The sequence below is a fragment of the Notolepis coatsorum genome (assembly GCF_963971535.1).
Source record: "Notolepis coatsorum genome assembly, chromosome: 1".
In the NCBI taxonomy this organism is placed as follows: domain Eukaryota; kingdom Metazoa; phylum Chordata; class Actinopteri; order Aulopiformes; family Paralepididae; genus Notolepis; species Notolepis coatsorum.
In genome coordinates, this window is record NC_140165.1 from 221,150,949 (window position 1) to 221,167,725 (window position 16,777).

Consider the following 16,777-nt stretch of genomic DNA (forward strand, 5'->3'; position numbering starts at 1 on the left):
GAATGTTCTATTATGACAGCATACTGTGACATCACAAATGTTCTAGAATGTTCTATTATGACATCATACTGTGACATCACAAATGTTATAGAATGTTCTATTATGAGAACCCACACTAATAATAATGACAAGACATAATATACAAATAAAATAAAATATTTCCAACAGACTATTTGTTTATTTCTCAATGTGCCGCTGTCAGACCCCCATATCAGTGTATATAGGGGCTATTGTTATGGAACTATTTTACCACGGCGGACGGGCACCACCACTATCCGTGTGCACTTCGGGAAACTACTGACGTCATGCACTTTGTCATCGTCGCCCCTTCACTCCGTCGTCGTTCTAGTGGCTGAGCTAGCTTTGCTATTCTGCCGTGTTTTGTCTGTTATTTCCCGGTGAAGATGGCCGCGGGTCCCCTCTCCGCAGCTTCTAACGCGTCAACAAACAACGATGGAATTCTTATCGGCGACAAACTTTACTCCGAGGTGTACCTCGCGCTCGACAACTCGCTCGTCCCCGAGGAGAGGCTCTCCCCGACCCCCTCGATGCTCGACGGCCTCGACCTGCACACGGAGACCGACCTTCGCATCCTGGGCTGCGAGCTGATCCAATCGGCGGGCATTCTGCTCCGTTTACCCCAGGTAAAGCACCCCGAATAATATACAACTGTTTATGTTACACAGTGTGTTCCCCTTTCCCTGTTATTCCGAGTCCCGTCTGACGGGTATTTAGTTGTGGATATAACATGTCGAGGCCTAGCTCACCAGGCTAGCTAGCGTTAGCCCTCTTCCTTGTGCCCGAGTTAAAATGGCGGATATTGTGTAACGTTCACCAGTGTGTAGTCGTGTCGTAATGTTTCTAATTTCTTCTCTACAGGTGGCCATGGCTACGGGGCAAGTGCTTTTTCATCGTTTTTTCTACTCCAAGTCCTTCGTCAAGCATAGCTTTGAGGTAAGAGAACCCGGCTTTGACCCAAATAATAAACACGGTACAGCAGCGTTCGCTCGCTAACGGCCCGTTCTCACCCAAAGCAGCGCGGCGCGGCTACATTCGACCCGTGTCCTATGTAGAGGCGCGACGCGGCACTGCGCGCGGCGCCCCTCTACTTGGAAATGACTTGAAAAGCCGCCGCGCCGCTAGACGTGGCTGTTTTGGCTGAGTAGTGAGAACGGACCTTCAAACGTTCTGCTCGCGTTCGTCAGAGCAGCCATGTTGTAATTTACAGCCCACTGCTCCCGTTAGTGTTGATTGATTGATTGAAAACTTTATGAACAGATTGCAGAATGGGTACAATACAGTACGGCTCAATACACACAATTGTTAAGGGGATGCAGACCAGAGAAAGACTTTCGTCTTGTTTACATCAGGGTCCCCCATTGGCGTTGATGGTCACAGAACAGCTGCCAGTTTACTGTTAAACCGTCCCCCTGTGGTCTTGTTTGCCCCCCCAGATTGTTTCTATGGCCTGTGTCAATTTGGCCTCCAAGATCGAAGAAGCTCCGCGACGAATACGAGACGTCATCAATGTCTTTCACCATCTACGACAGATTAGAGGCAAAAGGTAAGCATCTCTAAACTATGAATGGTTTGTGTTTTTTTTTTTTAATCAGACACGATTCGTCGCACATGTTGATTTGTTTCTCTGGTGCTGTATGATGTTAACTTGATACATTTATGTGAAAGTGCTCCTCTGTTGACCCATGTACTCTAAACCATTTTAAAACTTTTCAGTTTCCTCATCTGGTAGTCTCGCATATATAACTGTGCCGCTACTCACGTTTTAACATAGGTTTGATAAGATGTTTCATTTGGCTTTATTACAAAGTGTTTAATTACATTAGTTAATTTGATTTCTTTGAGGTAGTATGACAATTCATAGAAGGCGAGGGCACATTTGACTAGTGTGCTTTTGTCTTCAGAACTGTTCAATTCTCTTCTGACAAGACCTCAGCATTAACTTGGCTTCTTTTTTCCCTTGCAACCAACTAACAGCGACCAGCTACATTTACCAAAGCCTGGGTGATGTGGAATGGTACGTAGAGATGAAGCAGTCGGCATGACAACCATGAGCGAGCGGGGTGTCGCTGCTCCCCAGCCCCACCCCCTTCCCGTGGGAGAAGCCCGTGGTCTGATCCACTGCGGGGCACTGGGATCGGGGATGACAGGTTGGCCGAAGGTCCTTGGCCTCCCGGGGCACCTTGGGGACTCCTGTGGCTCTATCAAAAGCTTTGGGTATCTGTCCGGTCTGGTCAGCCGACCCATGGGTAACGTAGTTCTCCTCTCTGACTGCTCCACTCTGCATATATTTTTTTGCTATAAGAGCAAAACCTCATCCACCAACCTGTCACTCATGGCTCTCACAGAAATATCACTGCCTTGTGTTTTGTTGTTGTCGTGTCATTACGTTTTTATGCAGGTCTTGGAGGGTTTACTTCTATGTAATGGACACTGCATCTCGCAAGAGTTTGTAATTGGAGGAATGAATAGTCCAGTTTAAGTGTTAGGAACACGGATACACAACTGACTAGGAGGTCGTAATTGTAACATTTAATTTGGGGGTTGAAATATTTAGGAGACTAGGAGTTGAGTGTGTAATGTGGCAGGTGTCCTCGGAGTAACAAATCATGCTAATTTGATTCTAAACTTATTGCTGCCTTTTTAGGTTACTGTAAACATTTTAGCATTGTTACATTAAGTGCATCATACAGTGCACCCATCTTGCTTATAGCGAATCTTACTTGCAGTCAAACATTTGGTTTTGACTACATTCAAAACATAAATTGGCCTGTTTGTCACCCATCCTATATGTATACTTCACAGTAGGAATCTAAAAATGATAATCTTCTCCCATGAGGTAATCTCTTTATATAAGGCACTAGTAGCTATGTAACTGAAGCATAAATGTACAGCTTCTCATGCATGAACATGGCACAAAATGGAATGTTACTATATGTACCACAACATTGAAGGGCTGTTTTCAGACCCTGTGCAGCAACATGCATTTATTTTTTCCTCTTTTTGAATGAGGTTGTGGCCTTTGAGAACTTGTGACTTAAGTAACTCTGAAGTACACCCACATGCGTGGCTTGTCTTTTATGTGATGTCATGAGGCTGATTAGTTGTTATTTTTGGTATGGTGACGAGTGCATGATCCTCACAAAAATGGAGCAGTTACCGAAGTCTGTTGACTCAGTCAAGCTTTTAAAAACGAGACCAGGCAAGCCTAGTTATACCTGGGTTACATGCCAGCGTGAGACTCACGCATATGTGTTTCGAGAGGCGAGACTCTTGCGTGTATCTCAACAATGGGAACTGAGTCCGTCGGTAACCGGCACTGCCCTGTATAGGGCCACGCCCTCCACGTCTGGCCAAAAAGAGTGGGAAGACTGCACACGTCTCTCTTGCTGTTAAAAGATCATTCTCACACTATGTTAGGATCACCCGGCCTCTGCCTTATCAGGGTGTGATGTGGCGTCAGTCTGGCTTTAGTCACAATGTCTTCTCAGGAGATGGTAGATGTGGTAAGGGCAGCATATAGGCCTGTTGTGGTAGTGAAATGCTTCTAGGTGTCCTTGAATTTGTAGTGAAGGTTGCCTAGTCGTGGCCGGAGCGGTCGTGTTGGTGGTGGTGATCTAAATGGATATTTCTGTTAAAGCTGTGATAACATGGTGATTTGAGAGGTTCAGAGATTTGTCTACAGAACCCAAACGCTCTCAACTGGAACCATAGGAGTCCCCAAACCCCGACGAACTTACCAAACATACAATTGGACCTGTTGCTTTCAGTTGGTTGAAAGGGGAAAAGAGAAAAAGAGTCAAAGAAAAGCAGAAGGGCACTTTCTTTGTCTGTTTTTCAAATTTGAAATGGGGGAAGAATACATTTTTCTTTATTTTGATTCCTTTCACAAACCAGGAGTGCAAGTTCATTGATACTTGATCAGAACTACATAAATACCAAAAACCAAGTGATCAAAGCGGAGCGGCGGATCCTGAAGGAGCTGGGCTTCTGTGTGCACGTCAAGCATCCGCACAAGGTGAGTTCCAGTCAGACCGCTCTCCATGCACCTCAACTGCCACAACATGTGACACCTGACACATAGGAAACTGTGTACATTCCAACTAGGGATGCCCCGATCACGTTTTTTGCCACCGATACCGATCGTCTTGAGCCATATCGGCCGATATCGATAGTTTTTGATTACTTTTTTTTTTATATATATATATAATTTTATTTATATATTTATATTTAAAAAAAAATATATATATATTATATAATTATACTTGTAGTTGTATTGTCTGCGAGACATCGCCACCACGCAACAAGTCAAAATGCTCGCTATCTGCAAACAGCTCCACTGTCTGTGTGTATACTCTGCTTTGGTCAAATCACATTCAGTCTGGGGCCGGAGAGTGCTGGGGCTGACGTTCTGCAGATGGATACTATTGAGTCAGAGCGATAGTTCAACAGGGTCTGAAACGTGTTATGAAGCATGATAGCTAATTAGCCAATGTTCAGCTGCAAAAACGAATAATGTCAATTATGTTATAAGACATTGATATCAGGAGCTATCTGTAGCTACTGCTAGCCGGCTAGATGACGTTAGACAATGCATCATGTATTTTTTTTATCCACTTTTTCTCCCATTTTTTTCTATATTTTTCTCCCATCCCAATTTTCGTATCATCCAATTCAACCCTCCCCTGTCACGGACGCTGTTTCTTGCCTCCCACAAGCCGGCTGCAATGTGGACTAAGTCATACATAGCACAAGTCCCCTCCGGTACTTGAGGTAACAGCAGTCGCATCTTTTCACCTGCGCAGCTCGATCTCTCAGTGGCGAGGAGTAACGTGTGGGAGGCTCATGCTGCCCCCGACACTTCCTGATTCTACTGCGCAGGCGCACCAACCGACCTGTAGGAGTCGCTGTCCACAACGCCCGATCCCCACCCTTCAGTTTCCCTCCCCGTAATACGGCTAATGTGTATTACTGTGGACGACCAGCTAAACTGAAAGCAAATGTGGAGCGCTGGGTTCCAACTGACGAGCCCAGCGTCTCCAGCATTTCGTGGCGAGTGCCTTGCCCACTACGCCACGTAGCCGCCCAGAGACAATGCATCATGTATTAAAATAAAGTGAACTATTTAGTTTACTGGATCATTTCGTTGTGATCTAACAGTGATCTAACGTGAGCTAACTATGCTAACGGAGGTTTCATGCTGGTGCATCCGTATCATTCTTAAACTGAAATGCACATTTGTTGATATCAGGAGCTATCAGTAGCTAGCCAGTTAGACAACGCCTCATCATGTATTAAACTAAAGTGAATAGTTGACTGTGTAGTTTTGTTTAAACAGTAACGCTAGCTCGGTAGCTAACGTTAGCTCACGGGCGATAGCTAGTTAGCCAACGCTAGCCAGCGCTTGCGAAAACGAATGCCAAACTGTCACGTTGATAGCAGGAGCCATCAGTAGCTAGATAACATTAGACAACGCCTCGTGTATTAAACAAAAGTGAATAGATGACTGGGCCATTTTGTTTAATGCTTCAGTTATGTTGAAAGAGGAGCTCTGCGGTGCTCGAAGGGTTTGTTTGTTGACATGAGATGGGTCTGGGAGGAGGGGAGGAGCAAGACGCGCAGCAGCAGAGTGTGGCTGTGAGCGAGTGAGAACTCCGCAGAGAATTGGATCATGTTTTCCGTGTCATCGATCGGTTTTGACGATCGGCGAAAATAAAGCATTATCACCGATCGCTAGGGATGGGTACCGAATTCGGTACTTTTGAGGCACCGAACCGAAACACGTCGGTACTACAGAGTATCGAATCAAGTGAGAAACCAAAAAGAAATGATTTTATTTTTTTTTTACTTTTTTTTCTTTTCATGTCAACGTTCACACGCACAATATATGCTTACCTAGGATTTGACTTGATTCAACAACAAAGCAGTCGGAGCAATGACAAGCCGAAAACTGTCGAAATTGTAGTTATTTGAAGTTTTGATTATTTTTTTTTACGACTGAGGTAGGTAAATTAAATTTCTTGAGACTAAAGTATCGAAAAAAAGGTACCGTTGGGTACCGGTATCGATTCACAGGTACCGGTACCGGTTCAAATGTGAAAGGTACCCATCCCTACCGATCGCATATTTATACTGATTATCGGCCGGTAACGATCGGTGGCCGATCGATCGGGGCATCCCTAATTCCAACACATGCGTTATTGCACAACAGTGTTCAGTCACCGCACACTGTAGAATTTAGTAAAATTGTGGGTTTCCATGCATGTATGACTAAGGAAGCAGCTGTGGCATTCTAGAACATTCTCACTTTTCAGAACTAGCTTGATTTTGGACACACTCACACAAACACACGTGGGCGGGTTGCTCATTGGCGGATGATCGTTGTGTAATGTGTTGCCTTTTTGTGTGGTTTCAGATCATCGTCATGTACCTTCAAGTCCTGGAATGTGAGAAGAACCAAACTCTGGTCCAGACCGCCTGGTAAGTTACTCCCAGTCTTCCCTGGACCCCCCCTCCCCCACAGCAGCACCTTGTGTCGTGTTTCAAAGACATGCTACCAGGCACGGGCAAAACAAAAGAGTTGAAGGTGGTTTCAAATATTTGAACTACACTGGCTGCATTTGCTTTACTTGCCAGACACTAAAGTCTCAACAGCCTCAAAAGTGGAGACATCGCTTGGTGGATAAGTGAAAATCAAGCATTACTCTTTGTTCTTAGTCAAATATTTGAAATGTATTTCCACTATTTTGCCCAGGTCTGCCTGCGACAGTAACTCCACTCCCATGTAAACCCTTCTGCATCTGTATTCTCTGATGGAGCAGTTTGTTTGTTCTGATTTACCAACCTTGTTTTGCGTCTCTTCAGTATCTTGTGTGTTTCTTCCTTACATGGCTTTGTTTTTTAAAGTCTTTTGGTTTGTGGTGCCCAGGGAACTTGGTTTAACTTTGTCCTTTCTCTCTACTCTTTGATTAAAGGGTAGTCCATGCTGGTAAGTCACATAAAGAACCTCTGAACTCTGCCTCCTCCAACCACATGACCTCAGGAAGCCCCCCCCATGGGCTGGCTGCCTACTCCAGACAGCCACTCCCAGTGCCGAGATTCACTGAAGGGGCGGGCCTTTCCCAACTGCCAACATCATCTTGTTTTCTCTTGGGGGTGTCCAAAAGGATTTGTATTTTTTTGGTTTTGCTATCAAGGTTGTTAATTGTTAACACTTGCTCTTTTCCAAGTAGTTCTAGATAGATACATTTGCATTCTGATCTTTTTCTTAGTTTACTTACATTTAGAATTCAAGTAAACTTAGCCAGAAGTTCATGATTTTTTTAAATGATCAGTTACCTACCTTTTTTTGAATACAGTGGTGTACTGTGTCCTGTCCCCAACTGACGTGGTGTCCAGACGTGTGTCTGTCTTACAGGCTGATCCAGCTCTCGGGCTTTGTCTCCCAGGACCTGTCTCGCCCATGCAGCAGTCTGTCAGAATTCAACGACCATGTGTCATCTAGTTGTGTTGACATAGGAGTTCACAATGACCTGTAATGTCCGGGCCAGATGATGAGTGGAAACACCAATTTGCTCTCAGAGGCCCTGTTCAGACCTGTACTTTGTATCCACATACATCCAGATTGTGTCTAGAGCCCGTCGACACGGATTCGAGTTCACGCCCGGTGTCGGAATGCGTATTGGAGTGACCACTGATCGTATTTAGTTCCCCCGCTCAATATGCAAATGAACGTGTAAGCCCACATCTCTAAATCTGTATGTTAATTACGTAATGTGATGGAGCATACAGCTTTCCCGTTACACTTTTTGATGTAAAGTATTGTTACTAGCCTGGAAGCCTGTTTTTCTCACAAACATTTAGTTACTTTTGCGATACAGACTGGCCTTCCTCGTATCCACGGCGATTTCCAGAAATCTCAATTGGGGACTGTGATGTAACTGCTGTTCTGTTCCCCAGTGGAACACAGCCCCTGATTGCTAGATGAGCCGCGCACAACAGTTGCCATTTCTGCACACACAGATTATTACTAGGTTATTCTAGTATACCTAGCCAGCAATCTGCATGCGGGAAATTTCACGTCTGCATTGTCAAGTGGGCCAATACGCTGTAGTTGTTCCCGTTAATGACCCAAAAGCTGGAAATATAGGAACATGATGCAGAGAACTGTATTTGTTGTAGCCGAAGTTAATACAGGGGCAAAAGTAGTGTTTCCATGTGAGCTCCACCGTATTTAATAAAACTTCGGATGATAACGACACTGAATGATCAGAAAACATATTTCCAAGTAACAGAAGGATGACATCCTCTCCAGTGATGACTGCTGTCAAAAGTTGATTAGGCCTGCACCTCGTAAAACAACATATGCACCTTCCTTGTGTATTCATTCCAAACCAGTGGTTCTCAAACATGTCAAGAACTACCACACTGATATGTAATTGGCCAGGGACTCTCATCAGAGAATATTTTAGTTGTTGGATATGATTTAGTCCTGAATTCCATAACTAAGATGGGAAAGTAACAGTGGTTGATCAGAATAGTCATTCTTATATATTCTATCATTGGACAAACTGAAAGTAAAACATTAGTGAAATGAATCCATTTACCCGTGTTCCTGGTAACCCCTTGGAGCTCCCTCAAGGATCCCTGGGGGGTTCCCGGACCTCACTTTGAGAACCACTGGCTTAAACCATTCATGGTCAACTCAAGCATCCTTTACAACGTTCACAGCTTTATCACTACTAGCATGTTTTGGTTGTGCAGATATTAATGAATATATTTTCACAGCACAGGGTACACGTGTAGATTAATTCAATACAGCGGTGTTGTGAGTGCATAGGTTGATGCAGTCTCCTACACTGTGGCACGATTAATAATTGTTTGGGGTTTGCTTGTGGTTTGAGGCATGGGGCTGCTGAAAGGGCGCGGTGAGTGCAAATTATAACGGGGGGGGGGGGTTCCAATTACATAGAAACTCATGTTTTACATTCAATTTGTTCAACATGACTTTTAAAAAAGTGACAGCCCTAATACAGGCTATATATGGGCTTTTCAAAAGCGTCAGACAGCGTGGATAAAGCCAGCGTATGCAATTTGAGACCCAACTGGAGATGGAAATAGGAGAGCAGCTGTTTTCGCCTTTGCTGTCTTAATATAATTACATGACTAGGCGCTCCTTCGACGTGGCCTAGAACACATTGCTAAAAGAATGTGGGCCATACGCGACCTAGACCACCTCCGAATGTGGGCCATACGCGACCGCATATCGACACGTCTTGGGTGCAGTCACGCCTGTGCTTAAGAGCTGTCCACCCGTGATGGCGTCACCCAGGATGCACGTTAACACCACGTCTGAACAGGGCCAGAGAACGCTCTGTGTGCCAGGTTTCACCAAGCCCGAGTCTGAATTCTGTTTATTCCGTTTAAGGGCGAGATGAAAATCTGCACACATGGCGTCCTTAATGAGAAAATGTTGGTCGAGGTGCAGTGTTGCCGTGTGATCATTCAACTGAGCCAAACGGACAAGCCTCTCCTGACACTGGTTTGGGGGATCGGGTCTCTGTTGAGTCTGGGTAGGGTGGGAGGTTATACAGTCATACGTCCATTACCTCACTTCTGTTTATCGTCTATGTACGACATGTATGTCTCCCAGAGGACATAGATGCTCACACCAGCTCCATGCTAGACCCAGTTCACCTCAAGCTGGTGTTGTCCTTTTGCTAATGCACTCTTAGCTTCAGCTAATCTCATCCGTCTGTTTGCCTTTTCGAATTGACCCACCCGGACACAAGTCTGGCTATTGTTTTGTAGCACACATGTTTCACTTTGCCTTGATACCAAATAATATTTATTTTTTTATTGCAAGCAAGACAACCACACAGGAGCTATGGAAGGGGATTGGGCTGGGTAGTTAGTTAACCAGCTGCTAGCAGATGGCAGTACATGTTTAGCTGGTAAGTTTGCCTACTGGCAATGTTAGCTAGTTAACAAACATCGTTGAATGTTTGAATCCTCCAGTCACTGTGCCCTGTGGGTAAAAGGCTTGCTACTGTTTTTGAAATGCTCCCAAGAATGAATTATATTGGACAGTTAGAATGGGAGCTTGCATCATTTGTCTCGAGTGCATCATTACCAACCACCAAAACAGACGGGTACTTGTCTGATCTGTCCTGCATGAGACCACTCCTGCTATGCCTCCCCGTTGTCCCACCAGCCCAGACATACAGTAAAAAGATTCTGGTACAACCCTGTACATCCATGTGCCTGCATGCCCCCCTTCCCCCATACAAGGCATGTCACATTTTCTGGATCATCATAGGGCTTGGCTTAGTTTGCTTTGCGTCCCTAGTGTGGTTTTAAGATGTGGATGTCGGTGGGGGGGTGGGGGGCTGCAGCAGGAAATGGCCAGTCTGTAATGCTGCATCTGTGACCCGCTGCCACCATGGATGCACCTGAGAAAGAGAGAAGGACAAAGTTCAAGTCTCCACGTGTTGTTCTTACCTGTTCTTCTGCTGCAAAGCCTAATGCTGTGGTCGCCCGCCTGGGTTCTGGAGAACTCTTTAGAATAGAGTAATATTGGGATCAAAATCACAATGTACAGAACTGGGTCAAAATCCAGCCCCACCACATTGCAAAGTTCTCCGTTACCGGCGATGGATAAAGTCAGTTTGCCTTAACACTTTCAGAGCCCTTGCTTAACCTTGATTTACCCGTTGAATGCCACCATCCACTTCAATGTTAGCGTTAAAAACGCCTAATCTATGTTTTAAATTATGGTTATGCGTCTAATCTGCCCGTCGCTTTATCAATGACTCGTTTGCAGTCAACATTGTCGAAGCGTTTTTTTTTTTTTATCTGTTCATTTTTGTTTTATAGCATTTTGAAAAGTCCTCGTTTTCAAGGAAAATATAAAATATTCTAGAATACACAAACGGAATTTTTCGGCCTATTTATCGTTTTCAAATAAACGCTAGATTATCGATAGTATATGTGTACGTATGCACGCTATAGACGCAAGCTGAAAAATCGATTCTCTTATTTCCTCCAGCGATTGCGCACACACAGACACATCACACATAGGGCAAACGCTGAGATCTCAGCGAATACAACTCTGATTATCCCAAGACTGATAAAATAGATTCCTTACCTCAGATCAGATGTTCTCCAAAAAGATTATTCCAATTCCTGATCGCCATTTCAAATATCGATCACGCTTATTGATTGATTATTGGCTGCTGTGAATATATATTTCAGGCTGATTCCCGTCCTGCGATGACTTCCATGTTGATAGACTTCTTGCCAGCACAAGGAGCCAGCTGGCTCCGCCTCTACATATCTACAGATCCCAGGTCAGTCTAAGCGACTGACCTGCAGTTACACAGGGATAGACGATAGGGGCGCTTTTTTCCATTCTGAGCTCCTGTAGGGGCTGGTGTACCAACGCGAGACTCGGTTGATTAAATATGATTTCAGATCGCTAATAAAACAATATTTGTCGTCGTGGGCACTCAACGGGGGGGGGGGGGGGGGGGGGCTGATAAAACGAGATATGTCGTCCGTGGCACTGAAAGGGTTAATGAGCTGGATAGCGTTTGAAGCTGTCGCCCTCAGAATTCTGCAGGGCACAGAACATTATATGTACATATATGTGCCCTTCTAGTATGTTTATGCTACAAATGCAACTATGCCACTGGCCTGACCTGACTTTATCCATAGCGACCACTTCTGTGCTATGATCTGTGTTGGGTATGAAGGGCGATGTGTAGAGAAGATGCTATGTGTTTTCTGTGCTTTGTTTCCAATAGGAACTACATGAACGACTCCCTGAGGACCAACGTGTTTGTGAGGTTCCAAGCCGAGACCATCGCCTGTGCCTGTATATTCCTCGCCGCTAGAGCTCTGCAGGTAGGCTGCTTCTTTAACCCTTTCACTACCACACTACAGAAGGTTAACCTTTCACTACCACACTACAGAAGGTTAACCTTTCACTACCACACTACAGAAGGTTAACCTTTCACTACCACACTACAGAAGGTTAACCTTTCACTACCACACTACAGACTGTTAACCTTTCACTGCCACACTACAGACGGTTAACCTTTCACTGCCACACTACAGAAGGTTAACCTTTCACTACCACACAACCCTTTGTTGTGTGGCAGTGAAAGGGTTAACCTTTTGTATTGTCACAGTGAAAGGTTAACCGTCTGTAGTGTGGCAGTGAAAGGTTAACAGTCTAGTGGTAGTGATAGGGTTAAACAGTGATGTTGCCACCACCACCTCTGTCTTCTTTAAACATGTGATGTTGCCACCACCTCCGTTTTCTTTAAACATGTGATGTTGCCACCACCACCAGGCTTCTTTAGACATGTGATGTTGCCACTACCCAACTTCTGTTCATTTCTAATGGAGATGCCCATTGTTCTGCATTTTCCCCATTATATCCTGTCTTTTTTTTTTGGCATGATCACCTGAACATGTAAAGGTTTTCCTACATTACTATATCAGTTACACAGTGCTCTTTCTTAGGCTAACACGGTTACAGTTCCTTTTATTAGTTCATTCATTCATTCTTGACTCCCAAAGCACTCTTGTCATTGCTTTACGAAGTGCCCCCTCTAGTGTTGACTGAAAGTATTTTGTTGTCCCGTCTGTCATCCAGATGCCTTTGCCGTCCAGACCTCACTGGTACCTGGTGTTTGGAGCCACCGAGGAGGCGATGAAGGAGATCTGCATCACGACCCTCAGACTGTACACCAGGAAGAAGGTTATTATCTAACATTACTCATCTTTTAGGAGAGTACATTCAGATGGGACTCGCTAAAAGCTTGGTGTCTTGGTTAAGGTGGGGCATTGGGTCCAATGAGGTAGGAGTGGGCTTAAACTTGAGCTATCAAGTTTTCCGGGAGTCCCATATCCAAATTCTATGGTTTAATTTACATTTAGTCATTAGCTGACGTTTTCATCCAAAGCGACATTGTGTACAAGTCAGCAGGAGGGGTCCACCTCTGGCAGCTATGGGTAAGTGGTATTTGCTTGTCTAGCAGTGTCGAGCTTGAGTGCTACACTCTTGAGTGGATAGTAGTATAGACATATTGACATAGTAGGTAGTAGTATAAACATAGTAGCATAGTACATAATTGTAAAAGATGGTACGAAAATTGGTGCGTGTTTAAGCTGTCCTGATTGTGCTGGGAAGTTCGTTCCACTACCGTGAAGCCAGAACAGAGAATAGCCTGCTTCCTTTTGATGAGCACCCAGGGGCCCGAATAGGAGTGGGTCTCCGGCTGCATAGTGTAGGGGGCTTGAGGGTGTGTAGTTGGAGATCATTGACCGGAGGTAGGAGGGAGCCCTTCCCCTCGTTGCACGAAATGCTAGGTCAAGAACCTTGAAGCGTATTTGTGTGGCGATGAGAAGCCTTCTCAGTTCTCTGAGAATGTGATGTATGCTGACAGAATCGTATAGATATCAGACCCCCCTCCACCCATATCCACTAATACAGATTGTTACAAGAGCAACGGGTTTGACCTTTTTCGTTCATGTCGTCGTTCACTAGACACTTTACTCAGGAGCCTTGTGAACAGAAGGATGACATTATGAAGGGTTTTGTTTAATGAACAAATACATTTAAGCTACATTTCCCCTGTTTTTATTTATTTATTTACACAAACTCTCCTGAAGCGGATTCCTGTGGTCCTGCCTCCCTATAACCAGATCATAATGGTGACCTTTCTCTCTCTTGTTCCAGCCCAACTATGACCACCTGGAGAAGGAGGTGGAGCGACGGAAAGTGTTCCTGGCGGACATCAAGCAGAGGGCCAAGGGCCTGAACCCAGACGGAACCCCGGCCCTCTCCACCATGGGGGGCTTCTCTCCCGCCTCCAAACCCTCCTCCCCTAACGTGGTCAAGGCAGAGGAGAAGTCTCCCAACCCCCAGGCTCTCAAGCCGGTCAAGAAGGAGCCGGACGGCCGGGCTCAGGTCACCAAGAGCCCACACAACGGGTGAGGGACACTATTTATTTATTCACTATTTATTTAACTCTCGATTGAGGCCCATGCTGTTGTCTTTGAATGCTGAGTTCTTTGTAATGAATTGGTCTCTTAATTGTCTCTCCCAGGCTGAGGAAAGAAGCTAAAATTGGGAGGAACAGCCGGAGCGGGAGCCACTCTCGGTCCAGAACGCACTCACGCTCCAGATCACGCTCCCCTCGCAGACAGTAAGACTATTTCCTTTTTCCAATTGCATTCTATACAACGTGAAAGACTAAAACAAATATGTACATGTATTAGGGCTGTCTTAAATACTTCGAAGCTTCGTTCGATGGGCATAGGATTCGAATATGAAAATAAAATTAGATTATATTAAAAAAAACTAATTTTTATTCTCTTTTTTTTGCAAAATAAACTCTGCCGCTCTTTGTTAACTACAACAAGCAATGCGGTTTGTTATTTAAGATGAGGTCGGACTCGGCACTGACAGATTTGTGTTCATTGTGCTGCTTTTATAAAGCCTCAAAGTGTTTAGTTTGTCTAAGATTTAAAAAGGTTTAAACTTTACAGCACTGACAAAGTTGAACAAGTGCTTTACAAGGCCCACAAAAAAATAAAAAATAAATAAATAAAAGTATAATAAAATAAAATCTTTGAATCTTTAAAAAAAAATATATATATTTTCGAAGCTTCGAATTAAAATCGAATCTCGGCCCGAAGCTTCGAATTCCAAAAAAAAAACTAAGGTCAGCCCTAACATGTATACATATTCATATATAATAAATATATCCCAAAAACCCAGCTCGAACCCCCCTTTTGAGTCTAACTGAGCGTATTCGTTCCTCTCGTCTCCTACAGTTACAACAGCAGACGCAGTCGCTCGGGGACCTACAGCTCTCGCTCGCGTTCGCGCTCTCACAGCCGCAGCCCGTCGCCACGACGACACCAGCCCTCGCCCCTCCTCCCCCACCTCAAGCCAAAAGTCAGCCACCACGGCAACAGTGACTCCAAGCCCAGCAGTCGCCACAGCAACAGCGGAGGGGGAGGGTCCGGCCACAAGAGGAAGCGGGGGTCCCGCTCTCGCTCCCGGACGCGTTCTCCCGCCAAAGTGGAGCGGGAACGAGAAAGGGAGAGGGAGCGGGAGAGAGACAGAGACCGCAGCTCATCGGACCTCTCCTCGTCCAAGAAGCACAAGCACGAGCGGGGGGGAGGCCACCACCGCGGGGAGCGGAGAGACAGGGAGAGGTCTCGCTCCTACGAGAGGGAGCGAGAGAGGGAGCGCAGTCACAAGAGCAAACACCACAGCAGCAGTGGACACTCAGGGCACAGCCGCCACCGCCGCTGAGCGCTGTACACAGGCTGATCCTCTGGGCCTGGTGGAAGGACTGTAACACAGCCACGACACAGGCTGATCCTCTGGGCCTGGTGGAAGGACTGTAACACAGCCACGACACAGGCTGATCCTCTGGGCCTGGTGGAAGGACTAACACAGGCTGATCCTCTGGGCCTGGTGGAAGGACTGTAACATAGGCTGATCCTCTGGGCCTGGTGGAAGGACTGTAACACAGCCACGACACAGGCTTCTCCAAACGCACCCTAGTTCTAAGCTGCTTCATCCTTCGGCTCACAGCGGCGGCAACGTAATATGTTGTCGGCCTGTCTGCCGGGTACAATAACGACATCAATTATCAACTTATCTCCCAGGCTGAAACTGTTTTTAATTTGAAAATGTCTTGCCCATACTTGATATTTGCCAACGAATGTCATCTATTGGCCGTAGAATGGAGCCAAAACAGTTTTAGACCTGAGGTGCGTTTGGATAAGCCAACCCTCAGCAGTAATCGTTGGATCTCTCGGAAGGACCGGACTGGAGAAGGCTATGCAGTTGAACTTGTGCTTTCATCACCCGTTAGTTCTTGGGATTGCAGTGAAACCTATGGTTGAGTTGAGGGGGAAGACACATCTCCTAGTGTTAAATCGGGCCCAGAACTGCCACCATCTCCTCCTCTTTTTCCACTTATGATTTCTCTTTCCTACTCTCCTGTACCCCCCCAACCCCTACTTTTATTTTTTTGTTCAACATGTAAAGTTATGGATCTGGAGAAACTACATATTTACAGTGTAAAGATTTAAAGGTTTAAAAACTGCTGACGTATTGTGAATGCTTTGATTTATAAAAGCAAACTGCTCAGTGGAACGATTGAATGAATAAAAATGTACAACAATAATAAGGGCCATTCAGGAAAGTTAATAGAGATGTTTTTTTAGTTTTTCTTTTGCACATTGAGGGACTGTGGCAGCCAGGCGACGTGGGCTTATGTTTGTTATTCATCTTTTCTTTGGACAGATGTACGTTCGCTACGGCCGTGTTCTGTACAGATGCAAAAAACCCTGGGGTTCTCTAGAGAATAGACGATATATTTTTTACGGCAGCGTGATGCAGACTCTTGATTTGAGAATCTTTTAGGATCGTGGTGAATTTGTTACACTGGGTTTTAGTCTGCACGTGTTCATGTCTGATTTTTACTCAATAAAAAAAGACTGGCACTGAACGGGTTCCTTGCTTTCCTTTCCTTCAGGGGATATACTTTGTTAACCCTTTCACTTTCGCTGCTACAATACAGAAGGTTAACCCCTTTCCTTTCACTGCCACACGACAAATGGTTAACCGTAGTGTGGTTGTAGTGAAAGCCAAAGGGTTAAACACGCTCCACGACTTCATACTAGATTTTGGATTAGTCTACGGATCGCTTAGCAGTCATTACTTACA

The 16,777-nt window shown here is 45.2% G+C and overlaps 1 protein-coding gene across 5 annotated transcripts; it reads left to right on the forward strand.

Annotated features, from left to right (window-relative positions):
• Window positions 1–328: 328 nt before the first annotated feature.
• On the forward strand, window positions 329–16,553 carry ccnl1a (cyclin L1a; the record flags this gene model as incomplete). Of its 5 annotated transcripts, none has more annotated exons than XM_084332868.1 (10): window positions 329–644; window positions 880–954; window positions 1,455–1,564; window positions 3,916–4,036; window positions 6,434–6,498; window positions 11,823–11,922; window positions 12,680–12,784; window positions 13,766–14,019; window positions 14,136–14,234; window positions 14,866–16,553. In XM_084332868.1, the coding sequence occupies exons 1-10, from the start codon at window positions 405–407 to the stop codon at window positions 15,350–15,352; spliced, it is 1,656 nt and encodes a 551-aa protein (XP_084188994.1). In that variant the 5' UTR covers window positions 329–404. The 5 variants fall into 5 exon arrangements, with proteins under 5 accessions (XP_084188994.1, XP_084188996.1, XP_084188995.1 ...); XM_084332869.1 differs by lacking the exon at window positions 329–644 and adding an exon at window positions 1,996–2,035 and having other exon boundaries at window positions 886–954; XM_084332870.1 differs by lacking the exon at window positions 14,866–16,553 and having other exon boundaries at window positions 14,136–14,238.
• Between the last annotated feature and the right edge of the window lie 224 nt (window positions 16,554–16,777).